General features: G+C 41.3%; 1 protein-coding gene across 1 annotated transcript; it reads right to left on the reverse strand.

Annotated features, from left to right (window-relative positions):
- Positions 1–236: 236 nt before the first annotated feature.
- LOC311037674 (uncharacterized protein) lies at positions 237–11,652 on the reverse strand. The gene is made up of 13 exons (XM_084046924.1): positions 11,525–11,652; positions 10,758–10,920; positions 10,241–10,380; positions 8,488–8,596; positions 7,442–7,504; positions 6,270–6,372; positions 6,042–6,154; positions 5,731–5,849; positions 5,197–5,263; positions 3,679–3,781; positions 3,451–3,563; positions 3,140–3,258; positions 237–2,323 (listed from the first exon to the last, which is right to left on the reverse strand). The coding sequence occupies exons 1-13, from the start codon at positions 11,540–11,542 to the stop codon at positions 2,021–2,023; spliced, it is 1,533 nt and encodes a 510-aa protein (XP_083903050.1). The 5' UTR covers positions 11,543–11,652; the 3' UTR covers positions 237–2,020.
- Between the last annotated feature and the right edge of the window lie 1,209 nt (positions 11,653–12,861).

Below are 12,861 nucleotides of genomic sequence, written 5' to 3' on the forward strand. Positions count from 1 at the left end.
CAAAATAGTGATTAGAGGTTAAACGATGCACTGAAGAAATAAATAAAATATGCAAAGATCAAGTTGAATGGATGCAGCTTCTTGTGAAAAGTGAACATGCGATCATGTGATGGTGGTGAGCTATAATTGTTTAGAAATTAGAAAGGTGTGGTGCCCAAATCCATAACAGAAAAAATGGTGAGTCACACAAATGGACAAATTAAACCATGACAAAAGAATAGAAAATTAAAAAGTTTTTGTTTCTTTTATTTAATGGAAAATGTAGTGTTTCGGTGCTTCCTTTTTTTAAATAAATAGGTGGTATGGGAATCAAAGATAAAAACAACATGATGAAGAGTACACTAGTGTAACAAAAACGGTGACCAATGCCAAATACAATCTTTTAGTAAACATAAAATAAACACACCTGCGTACAATAGTAAGATCTATCAAAAAAGAATAATCAAATGCAGCAACAAAGGATAATCAAGTATTCTACGTAGTTTTTGGAGACAGCAGTAGTATCAATGGATGCCCTTCAGGTTTACAGGTCAGTATTATTCAATCTTAGTGTTTGGTTTAGTTCCACACAGGTTGCTTTTTTACGAGTGCACAACAGCAGTTTTAAAGACAATACCATGGTCATTAGTTCACACATAGTTTTTGTATGCCCGAAAATAAAGTAATGCTTAATTATTCTCCGCCGTATGACGAAGTCGCGTGCCGAAAATATCGGATTTACAAGCTTGTAGGGCCGCTATTTCCGGCGTGCAACAGCGTAGTACAACAAAGTATAAAATCGGGCTTAAAGTGCACGTGCAACACTTCTGGTTGTTCTTGAGGCCAACAAGGTTCCTAAAAAGCACTTGGATGTGAATGAACATACAGAGAAGACAGACAGACAATGTGGCAGTGTTTGTTGACACATTGGAGGAATGTTCTTTAATGTCGGTAAATAATTGAACCACAGCCCGCACCCAATTTTTTCTTAGCTATACCCATTACCCAGTGCTACACAGACCAGCATCTAGTTTTTTTAAAAAGCGGCTGAATAAATAGATGATAGTACCATGATGCATGAAAGGCCAACAGACGTCAGGGGGAGCCGGGGAGACAGAAGAAGACAGATCAGAGCAGCAGGTTCGCAGACCCCTGGTGAGGCAAGAATGGCGATGCCAGTCTGATTTAACCGTTACATTAGTCCAGTGGTTCTCAAACTTTTTTTTAATTTCAAGGACCCCCACACAAATGGAGCCAAATGGACCATTTGGTTCGATTTGTACAATCTCAGAGATACATAATTGTTAAGGGTCAATTTTGAACCCCTGCACTCCCACTTTGAGAACCCCAGCATTAGTCCACACTTAGGAGAGGTGTCGGTGCAATGGAGCGGCTCAAATCCCCGCCCCAAAAAAAGGGGATGTATGTATTCCGTGTCCCTTGCTTCCGATTTCTGCATTGGGACAGAACAGGCGAGCCCAGGTTCTGCCACCGTTTTCCTCGTTTGTCTAAAAGAGCGAGAGGCGTGTTGAGGGCAAGGATTGTAGTGCTGCAGCTGAGCTCTCGACCACGACAGTGCCAAACCAATAAATACTCAAGTAAATAAAAGAAAATCCACCACATGAGAGACAGAAGAAGAGAAAAATGCCACATGCTTGAGTCGTGGTCATCGTAGAAAAATGGGAGCAGGATCGACAGCACCTGAACAGAAGGCATTGAGGTCACAGGGAGGGGTTATCATACCGTACTAACCTCAGATGGCATTTTCCCTTTGCTTAGACTAGTCTCACATACCATCCAGTGACGCGGTAGTATTTTCCATTTGCCCCCGTAACCCTCGGTCCTGCCTACAGGCGACCACGTGTCCGTAAGCGTGGCCTCCGGCAAGGTTTCCAGAGCGACAAACGGTTAGCTAGGCTAGGCGGGCGTCAATGCGGTCTATCCAGGGAAAACAAGCAAGATGATCGGGGTCTGATGATTTTGGAGCGGTGGAGACGATTGTTTCGTTTAGTTTTTTTTAAAGACCCTTCTCATCTCCGGCCTATTTCACGCTCTTCAGACTCTTTGGCACAGTGCCCTTCTTGGTCTGCCACAGGTGTTTGTGGATGGTCAGGGCGTCCACGCTGACCGACACGGTCTTGGCGTGGAAGACGGTGAACTGCTTGCGTCCCGAGCTGTACTTGTAGAACTTGTCGATCATCTTCCTGCTGATGCTCTTGGGGCCGGTGCCCGTCAGCTTGGTGATCTCCTTGGTGTCGGGGAAGAAGGAGTAGAGCGCCCGGAACTGGCAGCCGCCGTCGCGGAACAGGATCATCAGGTGGTTGGACTCGCACTTCTCCAACTCCTGGGGTGGGCGGAGCAATTGTTCAGTCAATTTATGCTTTGAGAAACAAGTGTCTCACCATGTTGTGAGTTTTGGACAGTCATACTATTTTAGGAGTTAAAAAAATGATATATACTGTGTATATATATCATATATATAATGTTGTTGTTTTTAACTTTTCGCTTTTAATATCATGCCTAAAATAGCGATTGATTATCAATCAATTGTTTTATAATTTATAAAAATGTATTAGTTTGATTAATTGTTGCACCCCTAGTGAGAAGTTTATCACCAAGTTACGGACAATTTTATGCTTTGAGTCTCAATGACGTTCTGAGTTTTGGGCCTTCATACTGTCTGCAACTAGCTGACAGCATCGCCGCAAAATGTAAACAAGGAAGGCTGCTGTAACGGAGCTTACCTCCTCAATATAATATCGATACAGCATAATATTACCCAGGACAACTATGGGCCACGTGGCTCGGGAATCGTTGGTTCCCAAGGCTACTTAAACCAGTGATTCTCAACGTGGGGTCCGTGGACCCCAGCAAAAGTAGTTAATGTTGCATCACAATTATTTTAACCACTTTATCCATTCATATGTTGGCTATTAAAAAATAGCAGATGAACACGATCACAGCGTGTCACTTCGTGCCGTGAGCTTGTACACCTGCTGTTTTTGAAAATATTGTTAAAAATATCGAAACTTTTGGAACATTTTGATATATATATATTTTTTTTACATAAATCTTCTCTTCTGGGGGTCCCTGGCAGTAAACACTGGGTTTTTGAGTACATTGACTGTCAGTGAGAAATGAAAATCCTCTGGGCTCTAACCTCTAGGATCTGGTTCTTCTGGGGCTCATTGACCTTGCCCGCCAGGCAGCAGTGTGCGATGGCGTTGTGGATGATTGGCTTGTTGGACTTGGCACTTGGTTCCTTGAACAGCTTGGGACCTAAAGAAAATCAGTTTAGACACAGTAAAGCATGAAACATTCAGTGCATGTCAAACACTTAAGCCCTATATACTTCGTCTGATGAACAGCGAAAATGGACGATCTACAAGCTCTCAACGTGTCGCACTGCGACACGTTATGAGCTTGTAAGAGCAGCCATTTTCGAAAATGTGCTGCTTTCTGTGCACTGACCGGTGTATTCAGCCATGGACGTGATGGAAGACGCAGTGGAGCCGTTGTCCCAGTCTCTCTCTGCGCTGCAACTGCTGTTTCGGCTGCCTGGGAAGGACTCTACCGAGTCACAGCTGGAAAACACATGATTAAATATACAAAATAAATATAAACATTACAATAAAAATACAAACATAATAACATTACAACTGATTAAAGCCAGGTTTCTAGCAGAGGGAGACAGCGTACCGTTGGGAGCCGCCCCCTCCCGAGTTGACGCTGTCAGCTTCATTGGTGGTAGCGGAGGCCAGGGACAGACTGGAGCCTGACTGGGCGTTGCTTAGGTTATCAGCTATGGGAGCAGGAAACATTCATTATTACACAGGCAAACATGTAAGCTGCAATATGCAGTGTTTGGCCACTAGAGGGTAGCAACTACTAAGTCCTTTATTATTTTAAGTTAGGATAGGTTAGGTAGGAAATTAAGATGGGTAAATTCACAGAACAAATATTTCACATGTGTGCAAATGCCCAGTGATAAAAAAAATACCCCATAGGCATGGGGACTGATTTATAATTAAATTGCAAGACAGTCTAATGTCATTACACCCCTAGTCTCATCTGAGTTTGTAGATTTGCTATTTTCGGATCATTTTTTGCATTTTTGTATAATTAGAACCCTTAAAACATAGGTTTCAGGAAATGTGTTCATGAAATGTGCTACATACAGATAATGATTAAACAAATATACTGTGTCCCTCCTGATTACAGTTGTTGGGTAGTGAGGGAAGAATAGCTAACACCTGAGGTGTGAACAAGGCCCTTGCTAGGAGAGGAGCCTTCCTACCATTGGCTACAAAGTCTTATCCCAGCATGCAGTTGAGAACTTTAGCTATGTTGGGGCTTAATAAGTTAGTTTTTTAAAACAAATATATTGATTAGGGTAATGTATGGTGTGACATTAAGGTTTTATCTATCATCACTATTCTAAGGTTTGTTATATTACTTTTAAAACCACGGGGCATAATGCTATAGACTAATACCTGACCCAATCCTCTCATCCATTTTACATTGAAATCTGAGTCAGGGGCTTGGACCACCCAATGGGAGGTGGTAAGCTAGCTAGACTCCATCTTTAATCCATCTCTTCGCTACGGCAGCTGTTAAAAGTTATTATTGTTCAAAAAAAAAAAATAAGCCTATAATATGACAAAAGAGTTTAAACCAACCTGTGGGCCTGCAGTACCACTGATGATCATTATCCACCCATCTCCCCTTTTACCCAATTCCATAAATTTTGCCCAAGAGAGACAGAGAGGGAGGGAGGGAGGGAATGGGAGGGAGAGAAAGGGGAGAGAGAAACCCTGAGAGAGAGAGAGAAAAGAGGAAGGGAGGGAGGGGGAGAGGATACATTTTTGAACAGGTGTCAAAACTGACACTCTGCAGTTGGGCTTTTGGAAAAAGACCCAGAAAGAAAAGAGAATTAGATAAAGAATAGAGAGAAAGATATATAATATTTATAATTAAATTAAGAATGAATTATTTAATGAACAAATTAAATAATTGGATTAAGAATGAATTAAGAATGAATTAAAAACGAATTAAATTGATTGGATTAAATGAATGGATTAAAATCTATATATACAGCAGATGTATTAATAGAATCCTATATTTAGAATAGCCATATTTAGATGTTAGCCTATTCTAAATATAGAAACTGTTAGCATGCTAACGTTAGCTACCCAAGTGCACTATATTACTACTTACACTGTGGGGGCTCAGCCTTGCTGTTGGTGCTGATCACTTCCTGTCTCAGCTCATCCACAATGATCTCCTGAACAACAGCAGACAGAAGGCATGATGAGGAATAAAAATAAAAAAAACACACACAAAAACATGTCTTCCAAGCAGTCTCACTGAATGGCTGAGAGAAACATAGCACATTTCACACACATTTATGAAAATCTCTCAAATGAGAGCAACCAGTTCAGAGCTCAGAAACAGCCTCTTTATCATCACAAGACCCTTCCTCACAACGCCTCGCTGCGAGGCGTTGTGAGCTTGTAGATCTGCTATTTTTTACAGAAGCAAGCTATGCATTATCAACTTCTGATGATCTTCAACAAACTACACCATTGTTTTTGAAAATATTGTTAAAAATATCGAAACTTTTGGAACATTTTGATATATATATATTTTTTTTTTACATAAATCTTCTCTTCTGGGGGTCCCTGGCAGTAAACACTGGGTTTTTGAGTACATTGACTGTCAGTGAGAAATGAAAATCCTCTGGGCTCTAACCTCTAGGATCTGGTTCTTCTGGGGCTCATTGACCTTGCCCGCCAGGCAGCAGTGTGCGATGGCGTTGTGGATGATTGGCTTGTTGGACTTGGCGCTTGGTTCCTTGAACAGCTTGGGACCTAAAGAAAATCAGTTTAGACACAGTAAAGCATGAAACATTCAGTGCATGTCAAACACTTAAGCCCTATATACTTCGTCTGATGAACAGCGAAAATGGACGATCTACAAGCTCTCAACGTGTCGCACTGCGACACGTTATGAGCTTGTAAGAGCAGCCATTTTCGAAAATGTGCTGCTTTCTGTGCACTGACCGGTGTATTCAGCCATGGACGTGATGGAAGACGCAGTGGAGCCGTTGTCCCAGTCTCTCTCTGCGCTGCAACTGCTGTTTCGGCTGCCTGGGAAGGACTCTACCGAGTCACAGCTGGAAAACACATGATTAAATATACAAAATAAATATAAACATTACAATAAAAATACAAACATAATAACATTACAACTGATTAAAGCCAGGTTTCTAGCAGAGGGAGACAGCGTACCGTTGGGAGCCGGCCCCTCCCGAGTTGACGCTGTCAGCTTCATTGGTGGTAGCGGAGGCCAGGGACAGACTGGAGCCTGACTGGGCGTTGCTTAGGTTGTCAGCTATGGGAGCAGGAAACATTCATTATTACACAGGCAAACATGTAAGCTGCAATATGCAGTGTTTGGCCACTAGAGGGTAGCAACTACTAAGTCCTTTATTATTTTAAGTTAGGATAGGTTAGGTAGGAAATTAAGATGGGTAAATGCACAGAACAAATATTTCACATGTGTGCAAATGCCCAGTGATAAAAAAAAATACCCCATAGGCATGGGGACTGATTTATAATTAAATTGCAAGACAGTCTAATGTCATTACACCCCTAGTCTCATCCGAGTTTGTAGATTTGCTATTTTCGGATCATTTTTTACATTTTTGTATAATTAGAACCCTTAAAACATAGGTTTCAGGAAATGTGTTCATGAAATGTGCTACATACAGATAATGATTAAACAAATATACTGTGTCCCTCCTGATTACAGTTGTTGGGTAGTGAGGGAAGAATAGCTAACACCTGAGGTGTGAACAAGGCCCTTGCTAGGAGAGGAGCCTTCCTACCATTGGCTACGAAGTCTTATCCCAGCATGCAGTTGAGAACTTTAGCTATGTTGGGGCTTAATAAGTTAGTTTTTTAAAACAAATATATTGATTAGGGTAATGTATGGTGTGACATTAAGGTTTTATCTATCATCACTATTCTAAGGTTTGTTATATTACTTTTAAAACGACGGGGCATAATGCTATAGACTAATACCTGACCCAATCCTCTCATCCATTTTACATTGAAATCTGAGTCACCATTTTCAGTCAAATCTGAGTCACCATTTCCAAGCTTTTATTTTTTAGCAAAACTAAAAAATAAAAGCCTGGAGATCGAGACTAGGAATTTACTTCCTGAAGCCACACTCACACAATCACTCTAAAGCACCCGTCGGCCCCATGTACAGCCATTAGGCACAGGGGTAGCGATATGACTCGCGTCGCCTCGCATCGCCTCGCTGCGTGCACGCAGCCAGCAGCGGCTGTTAGAGGCACTCGTCACCGATGATGAACGCACCGTAATGGTGCAAAATATGCCGTGAACGTCCCAATCTGGCGGATAAAATCAGCGCAGCAGCACAGGGCACCAACCTTTATATAACAGCATGAGAAAAAGATACGGCCACCAGTTTTCCTCGGCAGTCTCCTCGGCACCTGCGAATCAGAAAGACATTTTCAGACAAACAGAAAAAGTTATGGATGACATACATTCACTACAAACGAATCCACAGAGCACTCCCCTGGCGCAAGCATAACTGCGGTGTCAGAATGCACACCGTAGCAGGAGTCTGACACCGCAGAGCTCTGTGGATTAGTCTATACAGACGGATGTATCAGAAAACATGGTGCAAAAAGGGTGCTTTCCTACAATAATTCTAATTTGCAATTACATAGTCAAATAAAACCATCTTATATAATATTGTGCACCCCAACAGGACCCAATATATTAACCACATGAACCCTGGTGTCCCTATTTTGGGTAAACTTTGAAATCATTTTTTTTACAAAAACAGCCCATCTACAAGCTCACACCGTGACGCACTGATAACCATTGTGAGCTTGTAGATAGAAATTATCCAAAACGAATCATCACACCCAGGAGTCTAGATACTGAGGATCCAGATTTGTAGAATTGGGAGAGTTCCTGTTAAAGATGGGATTGAGACACGGCTTCATTTTGACCACTTGTGCCGTCAGACTTTTCATCTCCCCTGGTGGTTTCTTTGGTTGCAAGAGACACTCACACGAAGGTATCACTTCCTGTCTCAGCTCACACGAAGGTATCACTTCCATAGAGGTATAATATAACTAGAGGGCGGATTGCCCCGCCCCCAGCTATCATTTCAATGAATGTGCTCAGTGGCGTTTTGAAGCACCCGGAAGACTGCCGGAAGTAGAATTATTGAGTCGATTTTGACCACACGTAGAGTTATGAGCATGCGCACTAGTGTCATTTTTGCGTTCTACGGCAGCCCGTGTGTCAAGGATTGAACGCGAGATATTTATTAAATTTCACTGGAGATGCCTATGTATATGTAAATGCATATATATATTTATGTATAATATGTTTACATATTTATATCTCTATATATAAATATATATCAGTATGTTTTGCTCGCGCATGTATTTCTCCCCACCTGCAGTTCCAGCTTCCACTGGGGTGGCGGCTTCAACATGGGGTGGTGGCTCTGGGGGCTTGATCACTTCCTGTCTGAGCTCATCCACGATGTTCTCGGCCCCGAAGTCCTGAACAACAGCAGACACAAGGCATGATGAGGAATAAAAAACAAACAAACACAAAAACATGTCTTCCAAGCAGTCTCACTGAATGGCTGAGAGAAACATGGCACATTTCACACACATTTATGAAAATCTCTCAAATGAGAGCAACCGGTTCAGAGCTCAGAAACAGCCTCTTTATCATCACAAGAAATACAGCTGGCATTGGAGTAAACTTATCCGTAAACAGATTATGGGGGGAAAAAAGCATAGGCTCAGTTTGTATCAAAACAAATTGAATCCATTGTATTTGAAGGCCTTAAAAAAAAGGCACATGAAACCCTAAACCTGTTTAATGTTATCAGATCTCCAGTTGTTGCTTGTGATGGGAACATTAAGACAATTTCCACAGCTGTACTAAGCTATAATGTTGTTTTCAGATACCTTTACTTGCTTAGGGATTTGCAATGTTCAGAACAGCACCCACAGTGGCATGCACAAACATTTTGAGGGGCAGGTGCTCAAGTAAATTATACTTTGTTTTGTTTACTTGGTCTGCTCTTTTTTCCCCCTCTACAACTATAACCCTTTGCTAAAAATAAAAATAGCCACCAGTATGACCACCAGTACCCTCGCACCTTATGTGGACATTGGCCCTGTTTACTCATACGTTTATGTGCTATATAAATAACACTGGCAGAGGGAAGGCTAAAGTGAAAGTGCTTGAGTATGAGGGCTGGATTGTTCTTTTCCCTAAAGCAAAGGGTGGGCAGTGATAGGACCCATCCATCCATCGTCCCAAGAGTGTATGCATGCAGGCTGGAATATCACGTCTCATTCCACCACTGTCATTCCTCCATGGCTGGAACAGTTGAAGCCACGCCCCCCAGCCTCGACATTTCAGAATAAAAGCTCAAGGCTTTGTTTTAAAGACGCACTGCAGTGACATTTTCGGTCATTTTATTTTGAAGGTTCAGTCTGAAACGCCGGTTCAACTGACTCTCAACCAATCAGAAGGTCCCATCCCTTCAGGCTATGGGACGTTGGATCTCAATCACTTCAGCCGTGCGCAACACGGCTAGTGTTTGTTTACAAGTGAGCGAGAGACAGCCAGTGAAGCACGTTTGCTACTACCTGGCTTATTTCTAACCTATAATGTTTTCAGATACATATTTTAGTGTGCATATGAAGTTTAAAATGAGTAATACACTCATCTTCAATGAGATTCAAAACGGAGTATCTCTGTAATTAAAATCAGCTGTGTTTGAAGAACGTGCAGCTATGGGAATCAAACAGGTGCATGTAATCAAGATTCATTTATATTCATGAAGGCTGCGTTATGTCATCACGCAGCACGTTTTCGTTTACAGGAAGTAATTAAGATTGGCTTTTTAGGGACTTTAGATATAAAAATACACAAAAAATGTTTTATTTTTATTTTTTTTGGCATCTATTGTTAGGTATGCCCATATGATGACCACGGATATGCTCTAAAAGTGTGAAAAACATATTTTTCATTTCACTAACCTTTAAGTTATATGAAGAAAATAAACCAAAATAAACTCTACATTAATAATATATTCATAAATCAAAAAAAATATATTTTTCATAAATTAAAGAATATATAGCAGTAATGTAAAATATATAGCAGTAAACAACACACACACCCACCATTTCAGAACGGCACGTTGGCAGGTGCTTCCGCATGGTGTCCTTCCTCCTGTACTTGACCCCACAAAAGGGGCAATGGAAATGGGGCCCTGGGGCCATTTCCAAATCGCAAGCCAGATGGCAACAGTTGACGTACAAGTCTATAAAGAGACAAAAGCATCATGTCCATTGTATGGTTTCCCTATGAAATTAAACTAAACTAACTAGTGTTACAGACTAGACAGGTCTTGGGATTGAAGTGCTCATTGTGTCAATCAAGTCCTAACTTGGAGTGTGTAGATAGAGGTGGAAACCAAGGAAATTAACAAAAGGAGATGGACTGGCCTTAAAAAAACAGATATTGTTTGGAGGTGGGTCAGTCCAAATGTTTAAGGAAAGGAAAACAACTAAAAGAAAGGAAGTATACACCCTATATACTCCTAATACTGGTATGTGACATTATTATGGGTAAGCTTACTTAGCAGCAGTACAAACAAGTGATAATGGAATAGCACAAAGCTAATGGAGGGTAACTAACCATTCACTTTTAAGGCATTCTTTTTATGGACCTCTAGGTGGTGAGATACGCCTTCCTTTGTATTATATGTTTTTGTACATAAAAAACAATGAAACTGTTCACAGCAGCTGCTACATTTTGTTGTTCTGGGTGTGTGGCTTCGCTTAAAGACACTGCTATGGACCTGAAGGAACAATATAGGAAAAAAAAATGTTAATAGCTCAGGTGGCACGTCAGAATCGTAAATACGTCGACGAGGGTTACATACTACAGCTAGCACAAAACATTTTCAGATGGGGGGGACAACTACTATAATAATGTGAGGGTCCATGACATGAAAATATTTGAGAACCACTGGTTAAAATAATTTAAAAATTGAGAAGCAAGCCCAAATAAGCAACTGAAATGTATAAACAATCCAAAAAACACGCAACCCGCAACTAACCAATATTTACAAGCAACTTCACAGCAACATAAGCCCAATGTCCATAAGTCCATCATGATTTGTGAGCGTGGGAACTCATTTTAAACAAGCTTAGTGCTTTACGAGTTATCCAGTTTAGTAGACCTTGTATTGTGAATTGAAGTTCCATGTACTGTTTCTCATGTCTTACTAAATAAAGTACATCAATCAATCAATCAATCATGTCACTAATAATAAGCGGACATGGCAACACTGCTTGTAGACCTTACTGTTATTTAGCTTTAGCCATTCAAGCTAACTAGCTGGCTACTGAACTTGCAATGCTCAATTAGAGAACTAAGGGATAAACAACAACATAACCTACCAGCGTAGCAGACGCCATGAGTCCAAACTCCAGATAGACTGTTAATTCACTAACAAAAGTAACCTTAAAGTAACGGAGACGTGGAGCCTTTTCTTTCCTAAAGGAGTTTATAGTACCTCTCTCCGTGGCAACAGGAAGTCAAGTTAGCCTCGATCTCCAGGCTTTTATTGTTTAGTTTTGCTAAAAAATAAAAGCCTAGACCAACCATAGCCTGTCCTAAAGGCGAACAGTCTTCTCCCGGGTGGTTGAAGCCAGAAGGGGGCGAGGGGCGGGGCTGGCGGGGCTGGCGGGGCTGGGCGGCCAGGAGGAGCAATGTTCTCACTAAATAAGTGTAGAGGAATATCTTGCGGAGTTTCAATGTTAATATGTAAATATTAACTGGCAAAGATCGCAGACAGAGCGCAAACGTCGAGGCACAGACGGCTGTGTTGTTGACGGACAACGGATGATGAGAAACAAAAATACAACGGATGCACGCTTATGAGAAACAAAAATAAATATTCACTACTACGACTACTTTTGTATTTGACATTTTTCAATTTCTCTAAATATTATAAACTTTCACATATCGCGTATGAAAAGGCTACTATGGGCTACAGTGAAGTCGGACCGAATGACTGAAACGTTTTTTCTTTTTTTACTCTTGGTGTGGGGATTATATTATGAAAGAAGAGAAATTGCAACTGCTATAGTCCATGGGAAACCATAAACCTACATCTAAATGAGTTGCCATATTTACATATTAACATTGAAACTCCGCAAGATATTCCTCTACACTTATTTAGTGAGAACATTGCTCCTCCTGGCCGCCCAGCCCCGCCCCTCGCCCCCTTCTGGCTTCAACCACCCGGGAGAAGACTGTTCGCGTCCTAAAGATACGCAATCTCCGGTTTACTTCCCGTTTCTGCGTGACGTAGGTGGACACCTCTTTAGGAGACAGGAAGCAAGTTGGAGTCTATTGATTCCAATGGAAGAGTCAACGTGAACTCAGCTTCTGAACCATTCCTTAGCTCCATGGTTACTGAACTAAATATTGGACCCAATCGTCACAAGACACACAATATGAACGATTTTCGTACTAAAATGGCTTTTTTTTTAGTGACACAAATTAGGAGAAAATCTACTTTGTTATCGACGTTTCTCTATCGCAGCAACCCACTCTCGCGAGATTTGGGAAGATATCTGAAGGGTGATCTCGGTCCATCTGCAGTCTGACGGACGAGACATAGAGGGCTCTGTCTCTTATAATATAAGGGACAGAGCCCTTATATGTTATATTAGATTTGAACTCTATGCTCTGTCCCCATAAGATGCTCTAAATTGAGATTCTGAATATA

This window comes from Gymnoscopelus microlampas (assembly GCF_963454915.1).
Source record: "Gymnoscopelus microlampas genome assembly, chromosome: 21".
Taxonomy (NCBI): Eukaryota; Metazoa; Chordata; class Actinopteri; order Myctophiformes; family Myctophidae; genus Gymnoscopelus; species Gymnoscopelus microlampas.